Here is a 16705-nt window from a genome sequence, read left to right as displayed (position 1 = left end):
CTTTTTCCAACTTACCAACCTTTTAGTTCCAAAAAACAAGGTTAGATTTCTTTCCGAGCTATTCAGGGAAGAAAAGTTTTCTCCATTTTTGATGATTCTTTTCATGATTTCAATCTTTCATAGTTTGATTTAATTGACTTTTAATATAGTTGTAGCCTAATCATTGCTTTCCATTCATGCTTGCTTAGCTAATTGTTTTGCCTACTTATTAATTCTAGCTCTTTGTCATTTAATTATTTTTGGCTCATTTAACTTCCATCTCTTCAATTTTCGTCTTTATGCGTGAAACCACCTGAATTCACAACCAATGATATGTACTTAATTGCTAGTCCAAGAGAGAACGACCCGAGATCAACACTCCTGGTTAATTGTTTTGTAACTTTATGACATACTTTTTTAAACTTTGATTCGTGTCGTTTGTTAGTTTGGAGCTATACTTATAATGAATAAATCCTTTTAATTAGCAAAATTCCAAACCGACATTTGGCTCGCATCAGTAAGTACAAGCCCCATTTTGCGAACGGCCAATGTGAGGTGATGCTAATAAGCTCTTCAGGTGGTGCCACGTGGAAATTAACATATTTTTGCCAAGGCTGGTATTTTTTTTTTTAACAAAGTCGGCTGCTTCCTTTTGCAAGGTTGCCCAATAAAAGCCTGCTCGCAAGACTTTCTTAGCTAGGGATGGTAGCAGTACCCGTACCCGCGGGTACCTTACCCATCCCTACCCGGTCGGGGGCGGGTTTAAACCCGACCCGGAGCGGGGGCGGGTCTGAATCGTGGCGGGTTGATGAGCGGGGCGGGGTGGGGTCGGGTTCAGGTTAAACCCGCCCCGGAGTGCATATATATATATATATATATATATATATATATATATATCTTTTTAGCAATTAGGATTAGTTCTCATAACCTTAGTTCTCACCGTCACTCACTCAATTAGGGTTAGCAACCCTCTTTGTCACTTCAGAAAGCTCTTCTCCAAGACCATAGCCTCGGTTCAGTTCAACCCAGTGCCGCCGTCGAATCTGCTCCAGTTCTGCGTCTCCTTCAACTCTTCAAGCCGCCTATGCCTGTCGCTCCTCCTCGGCTCCTCCGCGCAACTCGTCTCTGCCATTGCAACTCGTCGAATCGTCTCATTGCCACTCCTCTGCAGCGCGCTTCTACGATCTCTTCCGCGTCTCCTTCAAGCCGCCTGTGCCTTCGCTCCTCCTCCGCGCCGCCTCTCAGTCCCAAATCCTCTGCGCTCCCTCCGGCCTCCAAGTCGCACACTAGACGAGCCACCCCCGTGCCTCCTCTGCATCAGAATCGAGCCTCGTCCGCGCCTCTGGTCCCGAAACGCGCCATCTCCACCAGATTCTCCCCGCATAGCATCGGTACAGTTCTTGCCCCTATCCCAGCCTTTCTTTTCTTTTTGAATGATTTGATATGTTTAATCTCTGGCTAATTTTGGATGTATCATGAGAATAGACAAAGAAGAAGTTCTTTTGTTTTTGGGTGATAACAGATTGTTTGGGTAGTTTCCTGAGTTTGTTACTAAGTTTGGTGTGTTGAAATAGCTTTATTTTGATTTTGAAACAGCTTAATAAGGAAATATGATGTATTTGATATGATGTATTTGATGTTGTTGTTGCAATTTGATGAATGATATTGATGATGGCTACAACACAAAGATGATGATGATGATGGAAAATAAGATCAAAGATCAAAGAAAGAAACAAGAATGTGTGAACAAAAGACCCTTTTAAGTAGGGAAGACTTTAAACCTATGATTATGTCAATTGTCAAAGATGAGATATGAGTCCACTCTTTTTTGTGTAGCAATAAAGTGCTTTCAACTCTCAACTCTTAACTCTCAACTTCAACTCTTTTTCATTTTTGTGATTGAATTATGTGTATCCCTTTTTTATATTACCACTTCTGTTATGGACTTTTGTGCTGTGTTGGAAATGGAGATGGGAATTGGGGAGGTTATAAGTGGAATATCTTGGAAGTCATAATAAATACAATAATGCTGTTACTTTTTCATTCAAGTGGTGTAAATAAACTATGCTTTGGATGTTATCTTATTATTACTAAATATTATAATGGAATTAATAATTTTTAATCTAACTCATTCAGTATCATCTTGAAATGAGTTTCACATTCATGATGAAACTGTTGCTTTGTGTTCTGTTTTAATTAAGGAAATATGCTCATGGTGTTCTTGTGCATTTATGCTTTGAATTATCATTTTTACGCATTTTTTATTTTGATTTTCTTCTCATTTTGTAATTGTGCAATCTGATTTGGTTTATTCTGATTTTGTAATTATGCATTTATGATATGATTTATGTTAATTTTATACCCTCATGTATTTTAATTTTATTTATAGGTGTTTTCAAATTACTTCATGGCTAGTAATGCTAGAGAAGACACACAAAGCAACAGTGTTGCTCCAAATGATAATGAAATTGAAGTTCAAAGTAATGCTAATCCAACTTCAGAAACTCCACAAGCAACGGATAATGTCTCAACTCCAGAAGGATCAACTCCCAATGAAGGTGACAATAAGACTCATGTTAAGAGTGCTTATTGGGAGTATTTTGATCGTTTGAAAGTTGAAGGTGAATAGAAGGTGAAATGCAAGTTTTGCAAGACTGTGCTTAGTGCAAATCCGAGGAATGGTACCAAGTCATTGAGGAACCATGTGGATCAATATTGTAAGAGAATAAAGGTGGCAAACTCTAGGCAATCATCAATTGTTGAATCATTGTCAAAACAATCACAAAAGCAAAAAGTGAATGAAGATGGTTTTGTGTTTGTTCCTTCATTTACAAGAAAATGTGTCACTGAAATGATTATTTTGCATGAGTATCCTATGAGTTGTGTGGACCACCATGGATTGAGGCGAGCTTTTGCTTCAATGCAACCAACATTTAAAATGCCTAGTCGAAACATTGTCAGAAAAGACATCTTGAAGATGTATGGGGATGAGAAGCGGAAGTTAACTCTTCAACTAGATGAAAATGATAGTAGAGTTGCAATAACTAGTGATATGTGGACTTCCAACCAAGAAAAAGGATACATGGTTGTCACGGCTCACTATATTGATAGTTCGTGGAAGTTGCATATGCGCCTATTGAGGTACTTTAAATATTTTATAAACTTTTATACATTGTGTTATTTTCATATGTTGAGCTTGGTTAATCTAAAAATGTATGCATGTTTGTTAATCTTTTCAGCTTTTGTTATGTTCCTTGTCCCCATACAAGTGAAGTTCTCACTGAAACATTGATGAAAATATTATTAGAATGGAACATTGATAGAAAATTGTCCACTGTTACATTGGATAACTTTTTTACTAATGATGCTATGATAGATGGACTGTTGGGGCGTTTAGATTCTTCATTCTTGATGTTGGGGAATAAATTGTTACATATGCGTTGCTGTGCTCATATATTGAATTTGATTGTGAAGGATGGCTTAAGTATTGTTAAGGAAAGTATAGAAAAGATTCGTAGTAGTGTATTGTATTGGACTGCAACACACAAAAGGACCGAAACTTTTGTGAGTTGGTGTGCTAAAACAGCGATCTCATTTATTAGGAAATTAGTTCTTGATTGTCCAACTAGATGAAACTCAACTTATTTGATGTTAGAAACTGCTTTGTTGTATAAAGCTGTCTTTCCTAGGTTAAGGCAGAAAGAATCCCAATATAAAACTGTGCAAAGTAATGAGGAGTGGGAACTTGCGAAGAAAATATGTGACAGATTGAAATTGTTTTATGATGTTATTCAACTGTTTTCTGGGTTTAAATTTTCGACTGCTAATCTTTATTTTACTTTGGTTTGTAAAATAAAAGTGTCATTAGATGAATGGAAAATTTCTACTAATCCGTTAATTGCTAATATGGCATCTAACATGAAGAAGAAATTTGAAAAGTATTGGGATGAAATTCATGGCATTATGGGTGTTGCTGCTGTTTTAGACCCTAGGTACAAGATGGTTGGGGTTGAGTTTCAATTTGAAAAAATGTATCCAGATCCAACAGAATGCTCTAAGCAAGTTGATAGAATTCATCAGTTGTGTAATGAGTTGGTTAATGAATACACTCAAAAAATGAGTTCTGATGTGTCACATGTCGGTGTTGGTGTTGGTGTTGGTACAAAAGAACTTAATAAAAGTGGAAATGCAAGTTTATTTGGGGGTGATGATTATATGGTGTATCTTAAAAGAAGAAAAATGACAAGGAGTTCATATGTGAATGTTGAGTTTGATCATTATCTTGAGGAGGAAATTCATCCTCCAAATGATCCTAACTTTAATGTTTTGAAATGGTGGAAGAACAATCAGACGAAATTTAAAGTTCTTGCAAAAATAGCTAAAGATATATATGCTATTCCGGTGTCCACTGTTGCCTCTGAATCTGCTTTTAGTACAAGTGGTCGTGTGATTTCTCCTCATCGTGCAAAGCTCAAACAAGACATAATTGAAGCTTTGATGTGTGGCCAAAGTTGGTTGTGGGCACCTTTGGGAAGTAAAGGTGATATATTGATTAATCTTCATTTATGTTAATTTTTTCATAGTACCGATTAATTTGTTAATTGTTATCTCTTTTAATTTTCAGGTTTAAATCTTGATTTACAAACTTTTAATGATGATGAAGATGTTGAAAGTGATCAAGAATAAGGGTTGAAGATCATTTTATATCTAATATTGTAATTTCTTTATTATGGTGTTAAATTTGTGGTGCTCTAACAATATTTTTTTTAATTTCAAGTTATTTTAGCTAATGACATTGTATGAATTTTATGTTTGTATTTTAATTTATCTATAAATTTTAAATTTTTATCTTAATTTATATATGAATAGGTAAAAATTAAAATATTTAATTTTTATAGGGGCGGGTCAGGATGGGCGGGTACCCGCAGGGGCGGGTTCGGGTTCTGTAATTTACTACCCGCGAGTAGTGATGGGGCGGGTAGTATATGCATAACAAGACGGCGGGGCGGGGTCGGGTAGGGCAAATACCCGCCCCTACCTGCGCCCACTGCCACCCCTATTCTTAGCTAGAGATCTTGCTCCCAAGTGATTTTCACAAATGTCATTATGGACTTCTTGTAAGAATTCTTCTGTTGACGAGGTCGGAACACACTTTAGCAAGGGTGTGGAGATTCCTCTTCTATAGAGTACATTGTGAACTAAAGTATAGTTTTGTGCATCCCTTATAAGTCTCCTCACCTCTTTTTCCTTTTCAGGGAGGACATCGAATTTGAGATATTCGATGATGGGGTCATCCATCCTAGATTTAGGTTTGTGACTGTCAGTGTGTCTGACTTGTCGACTTTAATTACTGATGGGGTGTGGAGAGTTTCTTGAATTAGACTTTATTGTTGCCCCTGACTTAATGCTGGCCAATTTTGTGAGGGCATCAGCTCGATTGTTCAATTTTTGAGTTATGTGTCTTACCTCTGCTTTCTAAAATTGAGCTAATTGTCCTAGTGTTTTCTCTAAGTATTTATTCATGTTAGAGTCTTTAGCTTGGTAGATCCCATTTATTTGAGAATTTATTACTTGGGAGTCACTAAATGCTACAATTTTTCCTACTCTGACTTCGTTGGCTAGCTTCAAGCCAGCAAGCATGGTCTCATACTCTGCTTGATTGTTGGAAGATGAAAACTTGAATTTTCGCGAAAGCTCTATCTGGGTTCCTTCTTCATTTTCAAGAATGATTCCTGGTCCACTTCCCGCTTTGTTTGATGATCTGTCTACATACAGATGTCAAGCAGTAGGGTCCCCTTGAACTCCTGTATACTTGGCCAAGAAGTCGGCCAGGTATTGTGATTCGATCATTGTACGAGTTTTGTATTTCCGATTGAACTCGGACAACTCCACAATCCATTGTAGCATCCGACTCGTGATGTCTATTTTTTGGACGATATGCTTCATAGGTTGGTTAGTTCAGACTTTGATGGTATGAGCTTGAAAATAAGGTTGGAGCCTTCTGGAGGCGAGGATTAAAGCATAGGTGAACTTTTTTGATAGTTGAGTTCTGCCCCTTGCAAGGCTTTGTTGGTAAAGTAGACAAGTTGTTGCCCGTTCTTGTCTTCTCGGATGAGAGTGGAGGCTATGGCCTTACTTGCTACTACCAAGCATAATATGAGTTCCTCTCCTTCTTCAGGTCGGATAAGGATCAGAGGTTGACTCAAGAAATTTTTGAAGTCTTGAAAAGCTTGTTCGCATTTTTGAGTCCACTCGAATTGGCATCCCTTCTTAAGTATTAAGAACAAAGGTAAAGATTTTAGAGCCAACCCTGCTAGGAATCTGGATATGACTACCACTCTTTCGTTTAGTTGTTGAACTTCCTTCAAACAAGTCAGGCTTTTTATCTCAAGTATTGCCTTGCATTTATTTGGGTTGGCTTCAATGCCCCCTTTAGGTAAGCATAAATCTTAGAAAATTTTCGGCTTCTACTGTGAAGATGCACTTTGAGGGATTTAGTCTTATCCCGTGTTGCCTTATTATGTTAAACACTTCTGTTAATCGGTCAATATATTGATTTCTTCTTTGGTCTTGATGAGCATGTCATCCACGTAGACCTCTATCAACTCCCCGAGGTGTGGTAAAAACACATTGTTCATCAACTGTTAATACATGGTTCTTGCATTTTTTAGTCCGAAAGGCATGGCCACGTAACAATAATTTGCTCTAAGAGTGATAAAAGAAGTATTTTCTTGATCCGGCTTATACATCGAGATTTAGTCGTATCCTGAATAGGCATCCATAAAGGATAAGTACTTGTAGCCTGAAGCCGAATCTACCAGGGCGTCGATGCTAGAGAGAGGGTAAGGATCCTTAGGACAAGGTTTATTGAGGACGGTGTAATCAACATACATTCTCCATTTTCCGTTTTGTTTCTTCATGAGTACTACATTGGCTAGCCATAAGGGGTACTTTACTTCCCTTATGAATCCAACTTCTAACAAGGCTTGGACCTATTCTTCAATGACTTGTGCTCTTTCAGGATCGAGCTTTCATCGTTTTTGTTGGACTGGTCGTGAGTCCGAGTAAACGGCAAGCTTGTGGCTCATGAGGTCGGGATGTATTCCAGGCATATCAGAAGGCCTTCCACGCGAAGATGTTGGAGTTGGCCCGTAGGAGCTTGACAAAATCTGCTTTTAACTCTTTATCCAAGTTGGCTCCTATATTTGTTGTTTTTCCAACTTGATCCCCAATATGAACTTTCTCAGTCTTTCTGTCGGGTTGTGGCCTCAACTCTTCTTAGATTTGGATACTATCGAGTTCAATGGTATTGACCTCTTTCCTCTTTGTGTAGCCTCGTAGATTCAGGCTTTCGTTGTAGCATCTTCTTGCAAATTTCTGATATCTTCTGACGATAGCTATTCCCTCTGACGTTGGGAAATTCATACAAAGATAAGGAGTAGAGACAACTGCAGCAATTCGGTTGAGCATTGTCTAACATATTAGGGCGTTGTAGGCCGATGTTATATCGACCACTATGTAGTCTATACTCAAGGTTCTTGACTTTGTTCCTTTACCAAAAATAGTGTGTAATGGAATGAAGCCAAGAGGTCGGATTGGTGTGTCTCCCAACCCGAAAAGAGTGACTCGACATGCCCTAAGTTCTTTTTCTTTTAACCCTTGATTGTCAAAAGCGAGTTTAAATAGGATATCTGCCGACTTCCTTGATCCACCAGAGTTCTGTAGAGGTTTGCATTGGCAGGTATTATTGTAATCACGATAGGGTCATCATGCCCCAGTGTTACCCTTGAACATCTTCTTTTGTGAAGGAAATAGTAGGCAAGTCGGGGGTTTCAGCCTCTTCTCCGACTTGATAGACTTCTTTCAAATGCCTTTTGTGGGAGGATAGTTATGCCACCTCCTGCAAATCCTCCAGTTATCATGTGAACGTGCTTATCGAGAGTTCGAGGTGGCCAATTTCTTTGACTCATATCTTTTTTTATCTCTTTTCTTTTTTCCTTGATCATTCAATCTTTTTGCTAAGTATCTTTCTAACCGACCTTCCCTAGCTAGTTTTTCTATCATATTTTTTAAGTCGTAGAAATTATTGATAGAATGTCTGTATATCTTATGATATTCACAATATTCTGTCCGACTTCCACCTTTTTTATTTTTGATGGCCGAGGAGGTGAAAGTTTCACGGTATGGCAGATCTCTTTGTAAATGTCAACAAAGGAAACTCTTAGCAAAGTATAGTTGTGATATCTTCGAGGCTTATCCGAGTTGTATTCATCTTTTTTCTTCGCTTCTCTCTCTTTATTCTGAGCCTGATAAGGAGAGTTTTTCCTGGGAATGGGTTCTCTTAGTTGGGCATTCTCTTCTATGTTGATTTACTTTTTCGGTCGCTTTTGTACCTCATACAAGGAGGTCAGATGCCTCTTTGAAATAGACTAGGAGAATGGGCCTTCTTTGAGGCCATTAACTGACCCATTATGACTACTTCTGTAGGCAAGTTTTGAATCTCCAGAAAGGCTTTGTTGAATCTTTCTATGTAAGCTCGGAGAGTTTCTTCAACTTCTTGCTTGACCCCGAGAAGACTTGGAGCATATTTAACCTTGTATTTTTGGATAGAGAATTGGGTAAGAAAATTCCTTACAAGGTCGTCGAAACAAGTTATAAACCTGAGTGGTAGACTATCAAACCACTTCATCGTCGCCTTGGTTAATGTCGTCAAAAAAGCTTCGCAAAAAGTTGCATCTGACATGTCAGCCAAGTACATTCGGCTTTTAAAGTTGCTTAGATGGTGTCTTGGTTTGGTTGTTCTATCTTAAAGGTCCATGTCACGACTTCTAAAGTTTCTGAAAACCCTAGCCTACATGATCTCTTCGATAAATAGATCTCCTCCTCCAAAAGGGATTTCTTCTCGATCTGCATGGTTACTCCGACCTCGAAAGTTGGCTTCCAGTTTCAAAAGCTTTTCTTCTAATTTCCTTCGTCATCGTACTTCTTTTCTCAGGTCTCTTTCAGATTCTCGTTGCCTCTCTTGCTCTTGCTCGAGCTGTTCAAGTCGGCCTTGATATTCGTAAATGAGACCTATTAGTTCTGTAGGATCTCTTCTTCTTGATCCTTCAGGCCAGTGTACTTTCGAGCTTATTCCGTGTCCTTTCGGGTTTGATGGGTCTTTGGCCACACCTTTTCCTCTATAGGGTCTAGGAAGTATGACTAGTGCACGATCATCGTTGTGTGGTTCTTGTTCGTGGGTTTTAGAATCGGAAGTTGTATGTCCATCTTCTGGGATGTCATCTGCCATCTACAGTGTTGACTTTCAGGTCTCCGGTAATGGCATCCATGTTCTGTGGGTTATTTGAAACTAGGTTGCTTTGGGTTTAAACGTGAGATCCAAAATGCCTTTGAGTGATTTGTCTGATATCTTCTGCTGCTGTGGTGCCGCCATCCAACATCTTGATGAAGGTGGGGGGTGGTACCTGCAAGGGACTCCGATACTTAAGTTAGTAAATGTTTAAGTAGGTTTTGTAGATTGATTCAAAGAATACCTAAGAGTGTTCAGGTGTTTATAATTATAGGTGTAGAATCTCTAACCACCTTTTGAGTAGCTCCATCTTTGATGGTAGATAACTGTCCTTTTATTGGGGAGGTTGTTGAGATCTTCCGTCTAAATGAAGGGAAGAGATTGTAAGAATTAGTTTATTGATTCGAATAGGTAGAGCCAAGGTTGGCGTTGTCGAGCCTGAGCTCCACAAGGTCGAGTAGGTGCGGGTGAAGTCCTTATATGTTGATTGGGTTTTACTTACTTTAAACTTGACTGAACTTTAGGTCAGGATATGAACATTACACATAATTTTTTATATCATTTATCATAATTCTAAATGAAAGGATATATACTATATACTTTGTTAGATATGTACATACAAAATAATACTTATACTACGTTTATACTTAACGTACAAAAAAAATAGTTACCAATAAACTATTACACATTAAAATACATATTTAGCATATAATAATTTTTATTATTATATTATTATAAATAAATTTAATTATTCTATTATAAACAATTTATTTTTTGATAGCCGATTATTTAAAAAAGATGTGTGATATAAATATAATAAATGATCTTAATGTATATGTAAATTTAAAAAAAATATACATATAAAAAGGGATAATGGGTGGAAATGGTAATTTGGAGGGAAGAAGATAATTTAGCATTTGATTTTGTTTGCAAACAAAATCCACTCCCAACACGTGCAAGTTGCAACCCTTGGATATCTGGCGGGAAAATGTCCTTATGGTCCTTAGTCCTTCCTTAGCTCCACCTTAGCCCACTATATAATAACCCTAACTCCATTTTTCGCAAAACCAAAACTCACGGCTCTTCTCTGCTTCGCATTTCTACTGCTACTTTCTGCTGCTTCAAAATGTCACCTAATTGATCCAATCAAATTCTAACTCTCACTCTCAAGATTAGGTCAGACTTCAGATTATTCTTCGCTTCTTTATTTTGTTTACCTTCATTTTCAGTTTTGCCATTTGCTTTCGTGGAATCTAGGGTTTCGTAATTCAGTGGTATACGTCTATGTTCTTCACCAATTGAACTCGTGCCCTATTCGTACGCTTTATTTTATCTCTTTGTTAGCGGTAGTTCATGGATTCACTTTCATAATTTAGGAACTGATCGTGAAATTCCGAAGCCAGAAGTAACGGATTTGTAAGTGAAAATGGACGCTACGTTTGAGGAAGAAGCTGAGCAGGCTGTTACTCTCAACGAGTACCTTGAGGAAGTTGAGGAACGTGAACTGGTTAGTCATTCTCCAAATACTTTAATACCTATGTGATGTGAGGTGTTATGTGTTTCTCATGCTTGAATTAATTCTCCGATTTTACTTGACTTTGTTTGGTTTATCTTATCAATAATCTTTATACTGTGATTACGAGCTATATGTTATATGGATTTTTTTTTATCGTTATCCTTTTTGAAAATTATATGACTGGCTCTGTGTATTATGGTATGTTTGAAAGACATGGTAACAGAGGAGGATAGTAGGTCAAACTTCTTGCTCAATTACTACAAGTCATTTTGATGGTTAAGATTTGAAAGGGAGCTGGACCTTCATGCCCTTTATCCGCCGTAAAGGGGATTTGGGTAAAGATACAGTGAGTTTATGAAATATATTCGGGGTTGTTGGTACCGGGCACTGCTATGATAAGGAATCTTCATACTTGGCTTACTTGCCATCTAATTCAAGTAACGGTTGCCAAAAATAAATTATTGCCTTTATAATGTTAAACTGATTTAATGACGGCTACCATAAATAAATTGTTGCCTTTACGACGTTATGTTTAATATGGGTTATGTTTAATGTGAATATCTGGAATTACATTGTGTGCCTTAATAATACTTTGACTACGGTGGGGTTGCTTTTGCTGTTCTTGCGACTTACAACCTAGTGTCATTACCTGTGGTCCTTTAACCTGTAACACTGACACATACTCGATAGCTTCAGCCTTGACTAGAAGGACTCAGATTAGCCGCATTTTAAGTGAATATAAATTACTTGATAGTTATATGTGAGGACTTTGACGGTTTCATCGAGGTGCTTCATTTGGTCTGTGAAATGCTGTATATTTTATGTAACTAGAAGCACAAACTGTAGTTGAGCATGTGATATCTTATTGTAGATTAATTGATATTTATGCACTTTGGCGTAGATTGGTTTCCTAGTAAATGCTGGTTATTGTGAGTTTGTTTCACATCTGAGGTGTCATGGAAATCCCAGTCTAAAGCACATACTTGGTTTTATGCTTTAAGATATTTAATAAGAAATCATAGCCTCTCTGCTGACTACTTGAGTGGATCTAAATTCTGTTCCAAATAAATAGTTTTTTGTGCTTGTTCTTTGGTTGTCATTAAGTCATTTGTGTTAATGACCTATTTATTTTGTGAACAAGTAAATTGAATGCTGAATAAGCACCAAAGATGATATAAGTGCATCCAAAATAAAATAATTTGTTTCTCAAATATCTGTTCTCATAGTGTGGATGAATTTTGATGCAGCCTTAATATCAGTGTAGAGCAGTGGCAGGTTAGGTAGAACAGTTTTTTTCCTCTCTCTCTCTCTCTCTTGGAGCTAGGCTCCAAATAACTTTCAGTCTCATTGGTAGTTTTGAAATAATGGTGGAAACTCACATGCAGTTATTTTCATGTGACGTTGATAGCCAAAAACCGTTAGATGACAATTTAGTCAAATCATCTAACGGTTTTCGACTATCAACTTCACATGAAGACAACTACATGTGAGTCTTCACCAACTTTTAAACATCTATAAATTTTATTCGTGAACTGTATGTTCATTGCTTCCGCCTTCCAGTATAGTTCTATATCTTAAAAGCATGTTTTTGTTGCGCTTAAGTGCTAGTTTTATTGCTGCTTTATGTTGTTGAACTTTATTCAATAATGTTGTATATGACTTGAAAATGTTGACACTTTATGTTTTTTTTTTCTTTACTCATTCAAAGGAAGTTGATTTAGTTTTGGGGGGTGATGATGGCAAAGAGTGTACCTATGGCAAAGGTTATTTGAAAAGGCAGGCGATTTTCTCTTGCCTCACCTGCACTCCGGATGGGAATGCTGGAGTTTGCACTGCTTGCTCATTGTCTTGTCATGATGGCCACCAGGTAGTTCTTATGATGGAACTTCAGAGCTGAATATATTCCTCTCCTCACTGAAATAAACCTTTCATTTCATTTGTGGGGACATCAAATGGGAACTTGCCTATTATTGTGCATCTTTGTAAATAAAGATACTAAAAGGGATGCTATTTTTTATTTATATTAGTCATGTTTATTTTATGCAGTTTCTTAAAATCCTAAGTTGTGTAGTTGTCTGATCTTTAGTCTGTGTGGGGTGCCTAATTGCATGCAAATGATGGTAAATCATACACTTTGTTTGGTAAAATCACATACTCTTTTATTAACAAGTTAGACACAGTGCATGTTTGGTTTTGATAATTTTAGGGGGAATAGTTTTTTGTTTTTCTGTGGCAATATTTATTTGAAGTTGTATGAAGCTTTTGATTATGGACTGATATGAACTCAAAATGAGTAAAATCCAAACACACAATTTCTTTGTTAGGTTTGGGACATTTATCTACAGTGACCCCTTTTTTATGGATGATAATCTTGAATTCTAGATTATTTGGGAAATTTTTCTGTTGTTGTTTGATTGAAAATGTTGTTACTAGGAATGGTAAATTTTCTAATGTATCATAACAGTCAAATTTTGTTTGCTTTATCAATGCTGACACTACTAACCTATGGTTTCATTATTTCTATGTTCCAAAGATTGTGGAACTATGGACAAAAAGAAACTTTAGGTGTGACTGTGGGAATTCGAAGTTTGGTGAATTTTACTGCAAGATTCTTCCAAATAAAGATGTAGAGAACACTGAGAATTCCTATAATCACAACTTCAAAGGTTCATATTGCACATGTGGTCGTCCTTATCCAGATCCAGATGTTGAAGAACAAGTAGAAATGTTACAATGCTGCCTCTGTGAGGATTGGTTTCATGAGGAGCATCTTGGACTCGAGTCTTCTGATGAGGTTTGTCTTCTTTTAACCTTTCTATATTATGTTTCTATACTTACAGTAAAAAATTAGATTTTATGCTGTCATGAATTAAATCTCCGGCGTTTTCTTCTGAATTTAGTTCCAGCTTTTATTTGTACTTCAGACAACAATTTGCTGCATGCTTTTGTTGCATCCAACAATGTATGTTTAAGCTATTGGTTTTGCTTGATTGTTTGTTCCCCTTTTCTTTCTTTTCCCTATTCATGTGTTTTAAATATAGTATTTCATATTGAAGGCATATAGAAATTTACACTATGAGCCCGTCAGTTCCTGATAGAGTAGAGCAAATTATATTTGTGAACTCTGATGTATTTCTTACTCATTATGTTTTGCACATTTGAGCTTCTCTCATACACTTGGCATATATCAGATTCCCAGAGACGAAGAAGGAGAGCCTCTTTATGAGGATTTCATATGTAAGCCATGCTCTGAAGTGTGTTTCTTTCTAAATCTATATCCGAAATCCATATGGGCTGTGGGAAAGCAACTAGATGCTACTGTTGAAGTTAGCAAGGACAAAGGTGTTTTGGAAGATAAGCCTTCAACTGGCAAGTCTGAAGAGCCAATGGGTGATACTTCAAATAATAGTCCTAAAGTTGTTGATGCAAAAGTTGATTCTGAATCTGTATCCGGCGGGCAGAGTATGCTTCAGGGTGGAAATTGTGATGGCAGCTTGGATTTGAACCAATGCCCAGAAAGCACATCCAATGGGAAGAGTATGCTTCAGGTTGGAGATTGTAATGATGGCCTGGATTTAAAACTGAATTTAAACCGAGGCACAGAAAACATATCTGGTGGGAAGAGTATGCTCCATGGTGGAAAGTGTATTGACAGCCTGGATCTAAACCAATGTGCAGAAAGCTCTGATATGAAAGTTGACTGTCTCCTCGGTGTTGACATTGCTGCTGCTTCCCCAATTTTACCCAGTAAAGCAATGTTTCTTTCTAAAAATTGGAGGGATGCTTTATGCAAATGCAACAAATGTATGGAGTTTTATCATCAGAAGCGGATCACTTTCCTAATTGACAAGGAAGACTCCATTGCTGAGTATGAGAGAGTGGCCAAGCAAAAGAGAGAAGCAAATATTGAGCAACAACAGGGTGCAGAGTTAAGCTTTTTTAATAAACTTGGACATGTAGAGAAAGTGGAGATCTTGAAGGGCATTCAAGAGATGAAGGATGGGCTTCGTTCTTTCCTGGTATGCTCCTTGCATTTTAGTAGGGTTGTATGGTTGTTTTGTTACACCCAAGTTGAAACCTGACTATGTTCTTTCTTATGACAGGAATCCGCAGACACATCAAAGCCAATTACAGCTGATGATGTTCATCAGTTATTTGATAACATCAAGAAGAAGCGTAGACGAGATGTATAGTAAGTTTATTTCGTCTTGGCAGTTAAAGAGCGTGCGGGTCAAAACTTTTAAGAACATGCACTTTTAGTGTTGCTTTGAATGATAGAATATTCATAAGGCCTGCATAGTTTATGATATTTAAGCTACAATGTTCTACTTTGTATGAACTTTTTTTAACCTTTCCAACTCCGTCCGTATTTGGGTTCTCCTTAAAGCTAGCTTAGGTTTAACGTATATCTAATTTTATTTTATTTTGTTTATTTGTATATTTATTCGTTTTTAACGAAAGGATAGCATGCGTCATGCGATCTTGTTGACTGCTACATTTGCAATGATAATGACGCGAATGCTTATGCTGTTGCCTTGCTACAAGAAGACATGCGCTGGATAAACAGCGACCTTTGCATGTGATTACATCTAATACACACCAAAACAAGTCACGTTGCTGCATATTTTAAACATTAAAAGCCGTTTCCGTTGGTTGCTACACTGCTACAGTTGGATAATTTCATCTTCAAGTCTAAATTGCGACATTTATTCAAATTCTCGCAATGTTTCGGGCTTTCGTCATAAGTTGCATGTAATCTTGACTCATGTTTATTAGCCTTATTAAAGTACTTCTCACTTTGTTGAGCTAACTCTTAGCTAAGCGTGACCATAGTCTATATATAAAGGGGCTTCTAAACATTGCCATTGTTAATCGTTCGTTAAAAAAAAAAAACATTTTAGAATTTAAAAATCATTTTTCTTTATTACTTAGTTAAAGAACTAAAACGAATATTTTGTAGGTAACACTAATAATTTTTTAGGTAAAGTATATTTTTTGTTCCTAAAGTTTGTTAAAAAAATTTTAAAATATTTTTAAGTTTTATTTTGTGTCAATTTTATTCTTAATGTTTTTTATTTGTATCAAATATACTTTTGACAACTAAATTTAAAAAAAAAAATTAAGATCAATATATTAATAATTCATGACAAGTAGAGATATATTTAATGCAAATCAAAATTTTTTTGGACAAAATTAAAACAAAATAAAACTTGTATTATTGTACTAGTTATTTATGAGTATTGTAAAATTAATTTTAAATTAAAAACAAATATTTATGATTATTGCAATACTCATAAATAACTAATACAACACTACAAATATCTTTGTTTTTATTGAATTAAATTAAATTATTAATTTAAATTATAATCATCTAAATTTTAAATTAAATATTTTTATAATTTTAAAATTTAAAATTATTTGAATTAAATTAAATAAAATGAAAAAATAAAAACCAAATAAACATAGCATCAATTTAATTATACACACATTTCGGTGCTGAAATGTCAATTGAAACTTTATGCATATCTCGGTAACGAAACTCTATGAATTTTACCTGTATTTCGAGTGCTCATTACCCAACTTTTATAATATAGATCAAGATCTCAGTATCCGAGATCTGTTCATTTTTTAAAAATTCCTTAGCAACTGAGATATGACACATTGTACGTAATTACACAATATTTTATATATTTGTGTAAATTTTATATTTATTTAATTTAAATAAAAAATCTAAAATATACTTTATCCTAATTTTTTTAAATCTTGTCAAAATGATACGTACAAACTACGTTCTAGAATCATTTTTTATATATAGTTCCTTCAAATATCCGGTATATTCTTATTCACTTAAAAAAAATCTATTCTGAGGAGATTTTATAGTGAAAAATAAAACACTTATTTATTATTTTTAAGATTTTGCT

At 36.1% G+C, this 16705-nt stretch overlaps 2 protein-coding genes across 4 annotated transcripts; both read left to right on the top strand.

The window, feature by feature from the left end:
• Window positions 1–3885: 3885 nt before the first annotated feature.
• LOC148563486 (zinc finger BED domain-containing protein RICESLEEPER 1-like) lies at window positions 3886–4665 on the top strand. The gene is made up of 2 exons (XM_088486825.1): window positions 3886–4519; window positions 4604–4665. Exons 1-2 carry the CDS (start codon window positions 3886–3888, stop codon window positions 4663–4665), a joined length of 696 nt encoding a protein of 231 aa, XP_088342951.1.
• A 5565-nt stretch (window positions 4666–10230) lies between these two features.
• On the top strand, window positions 10231–15589 carry LOC107643124 (PHD finger protein-like protein). Of its 3 annotated transcripts, none has more exons than XM_088488029.1 (7): window positions 10231–10444; window positions 10645–10775; window positions 12493–12651; window positions 13318–13578; window positions 13976–14803; window positions 14888–14976; window positions 15251–15589. In XM_088488029.1, the coding sequence occupies exons 2-7, from the start codon at window positions 10695–10697 to the stop codon at window positions 15345–15347; spliced, it is 1515 nt and encodes a 504-aa protein (XP_088344155.1). In that variant the 5' UTR covers window positions 10231–10444; window positions 10645–10694; the 3' UTR covers window positions 15348–15589. The 3 variants fall into 3 exon arrangements, with proteins under 3 accessions (XP_088344155.1, XP_088344156.1, XP_016202180.1); XM_088488030.1 differs by having other exon boundaries at window positions 15246–15325; XM_016346694.3 differs by having other exon boundaries at window positions 14888–15325.
• Window positions 15590–16705: the final 1116 nt, after the last annotated feature.

The sequence above is a fragment of the Arachis ipaensis genome, chromosome B5 (assembly GCF_059453495.1).
Source record: "Arachis ipaensis isolate K30076 ecotype BB chromosome B5, ASM5945349v1, whole genome shotgun sequence".
Taxonomy (NCBI): domain Eukaryota; kingdom Viridiplantae; phylum Streptophyta; class Magnoliopsida; order Fabales; family Fabaceae; genus Arachis; species Arachis ipaensis.
The sequence above is the reverse complement of the archived record's forward strand: the minus strand, read 5'-3'. Positions and strand labels throughout refer to the sequence as shown.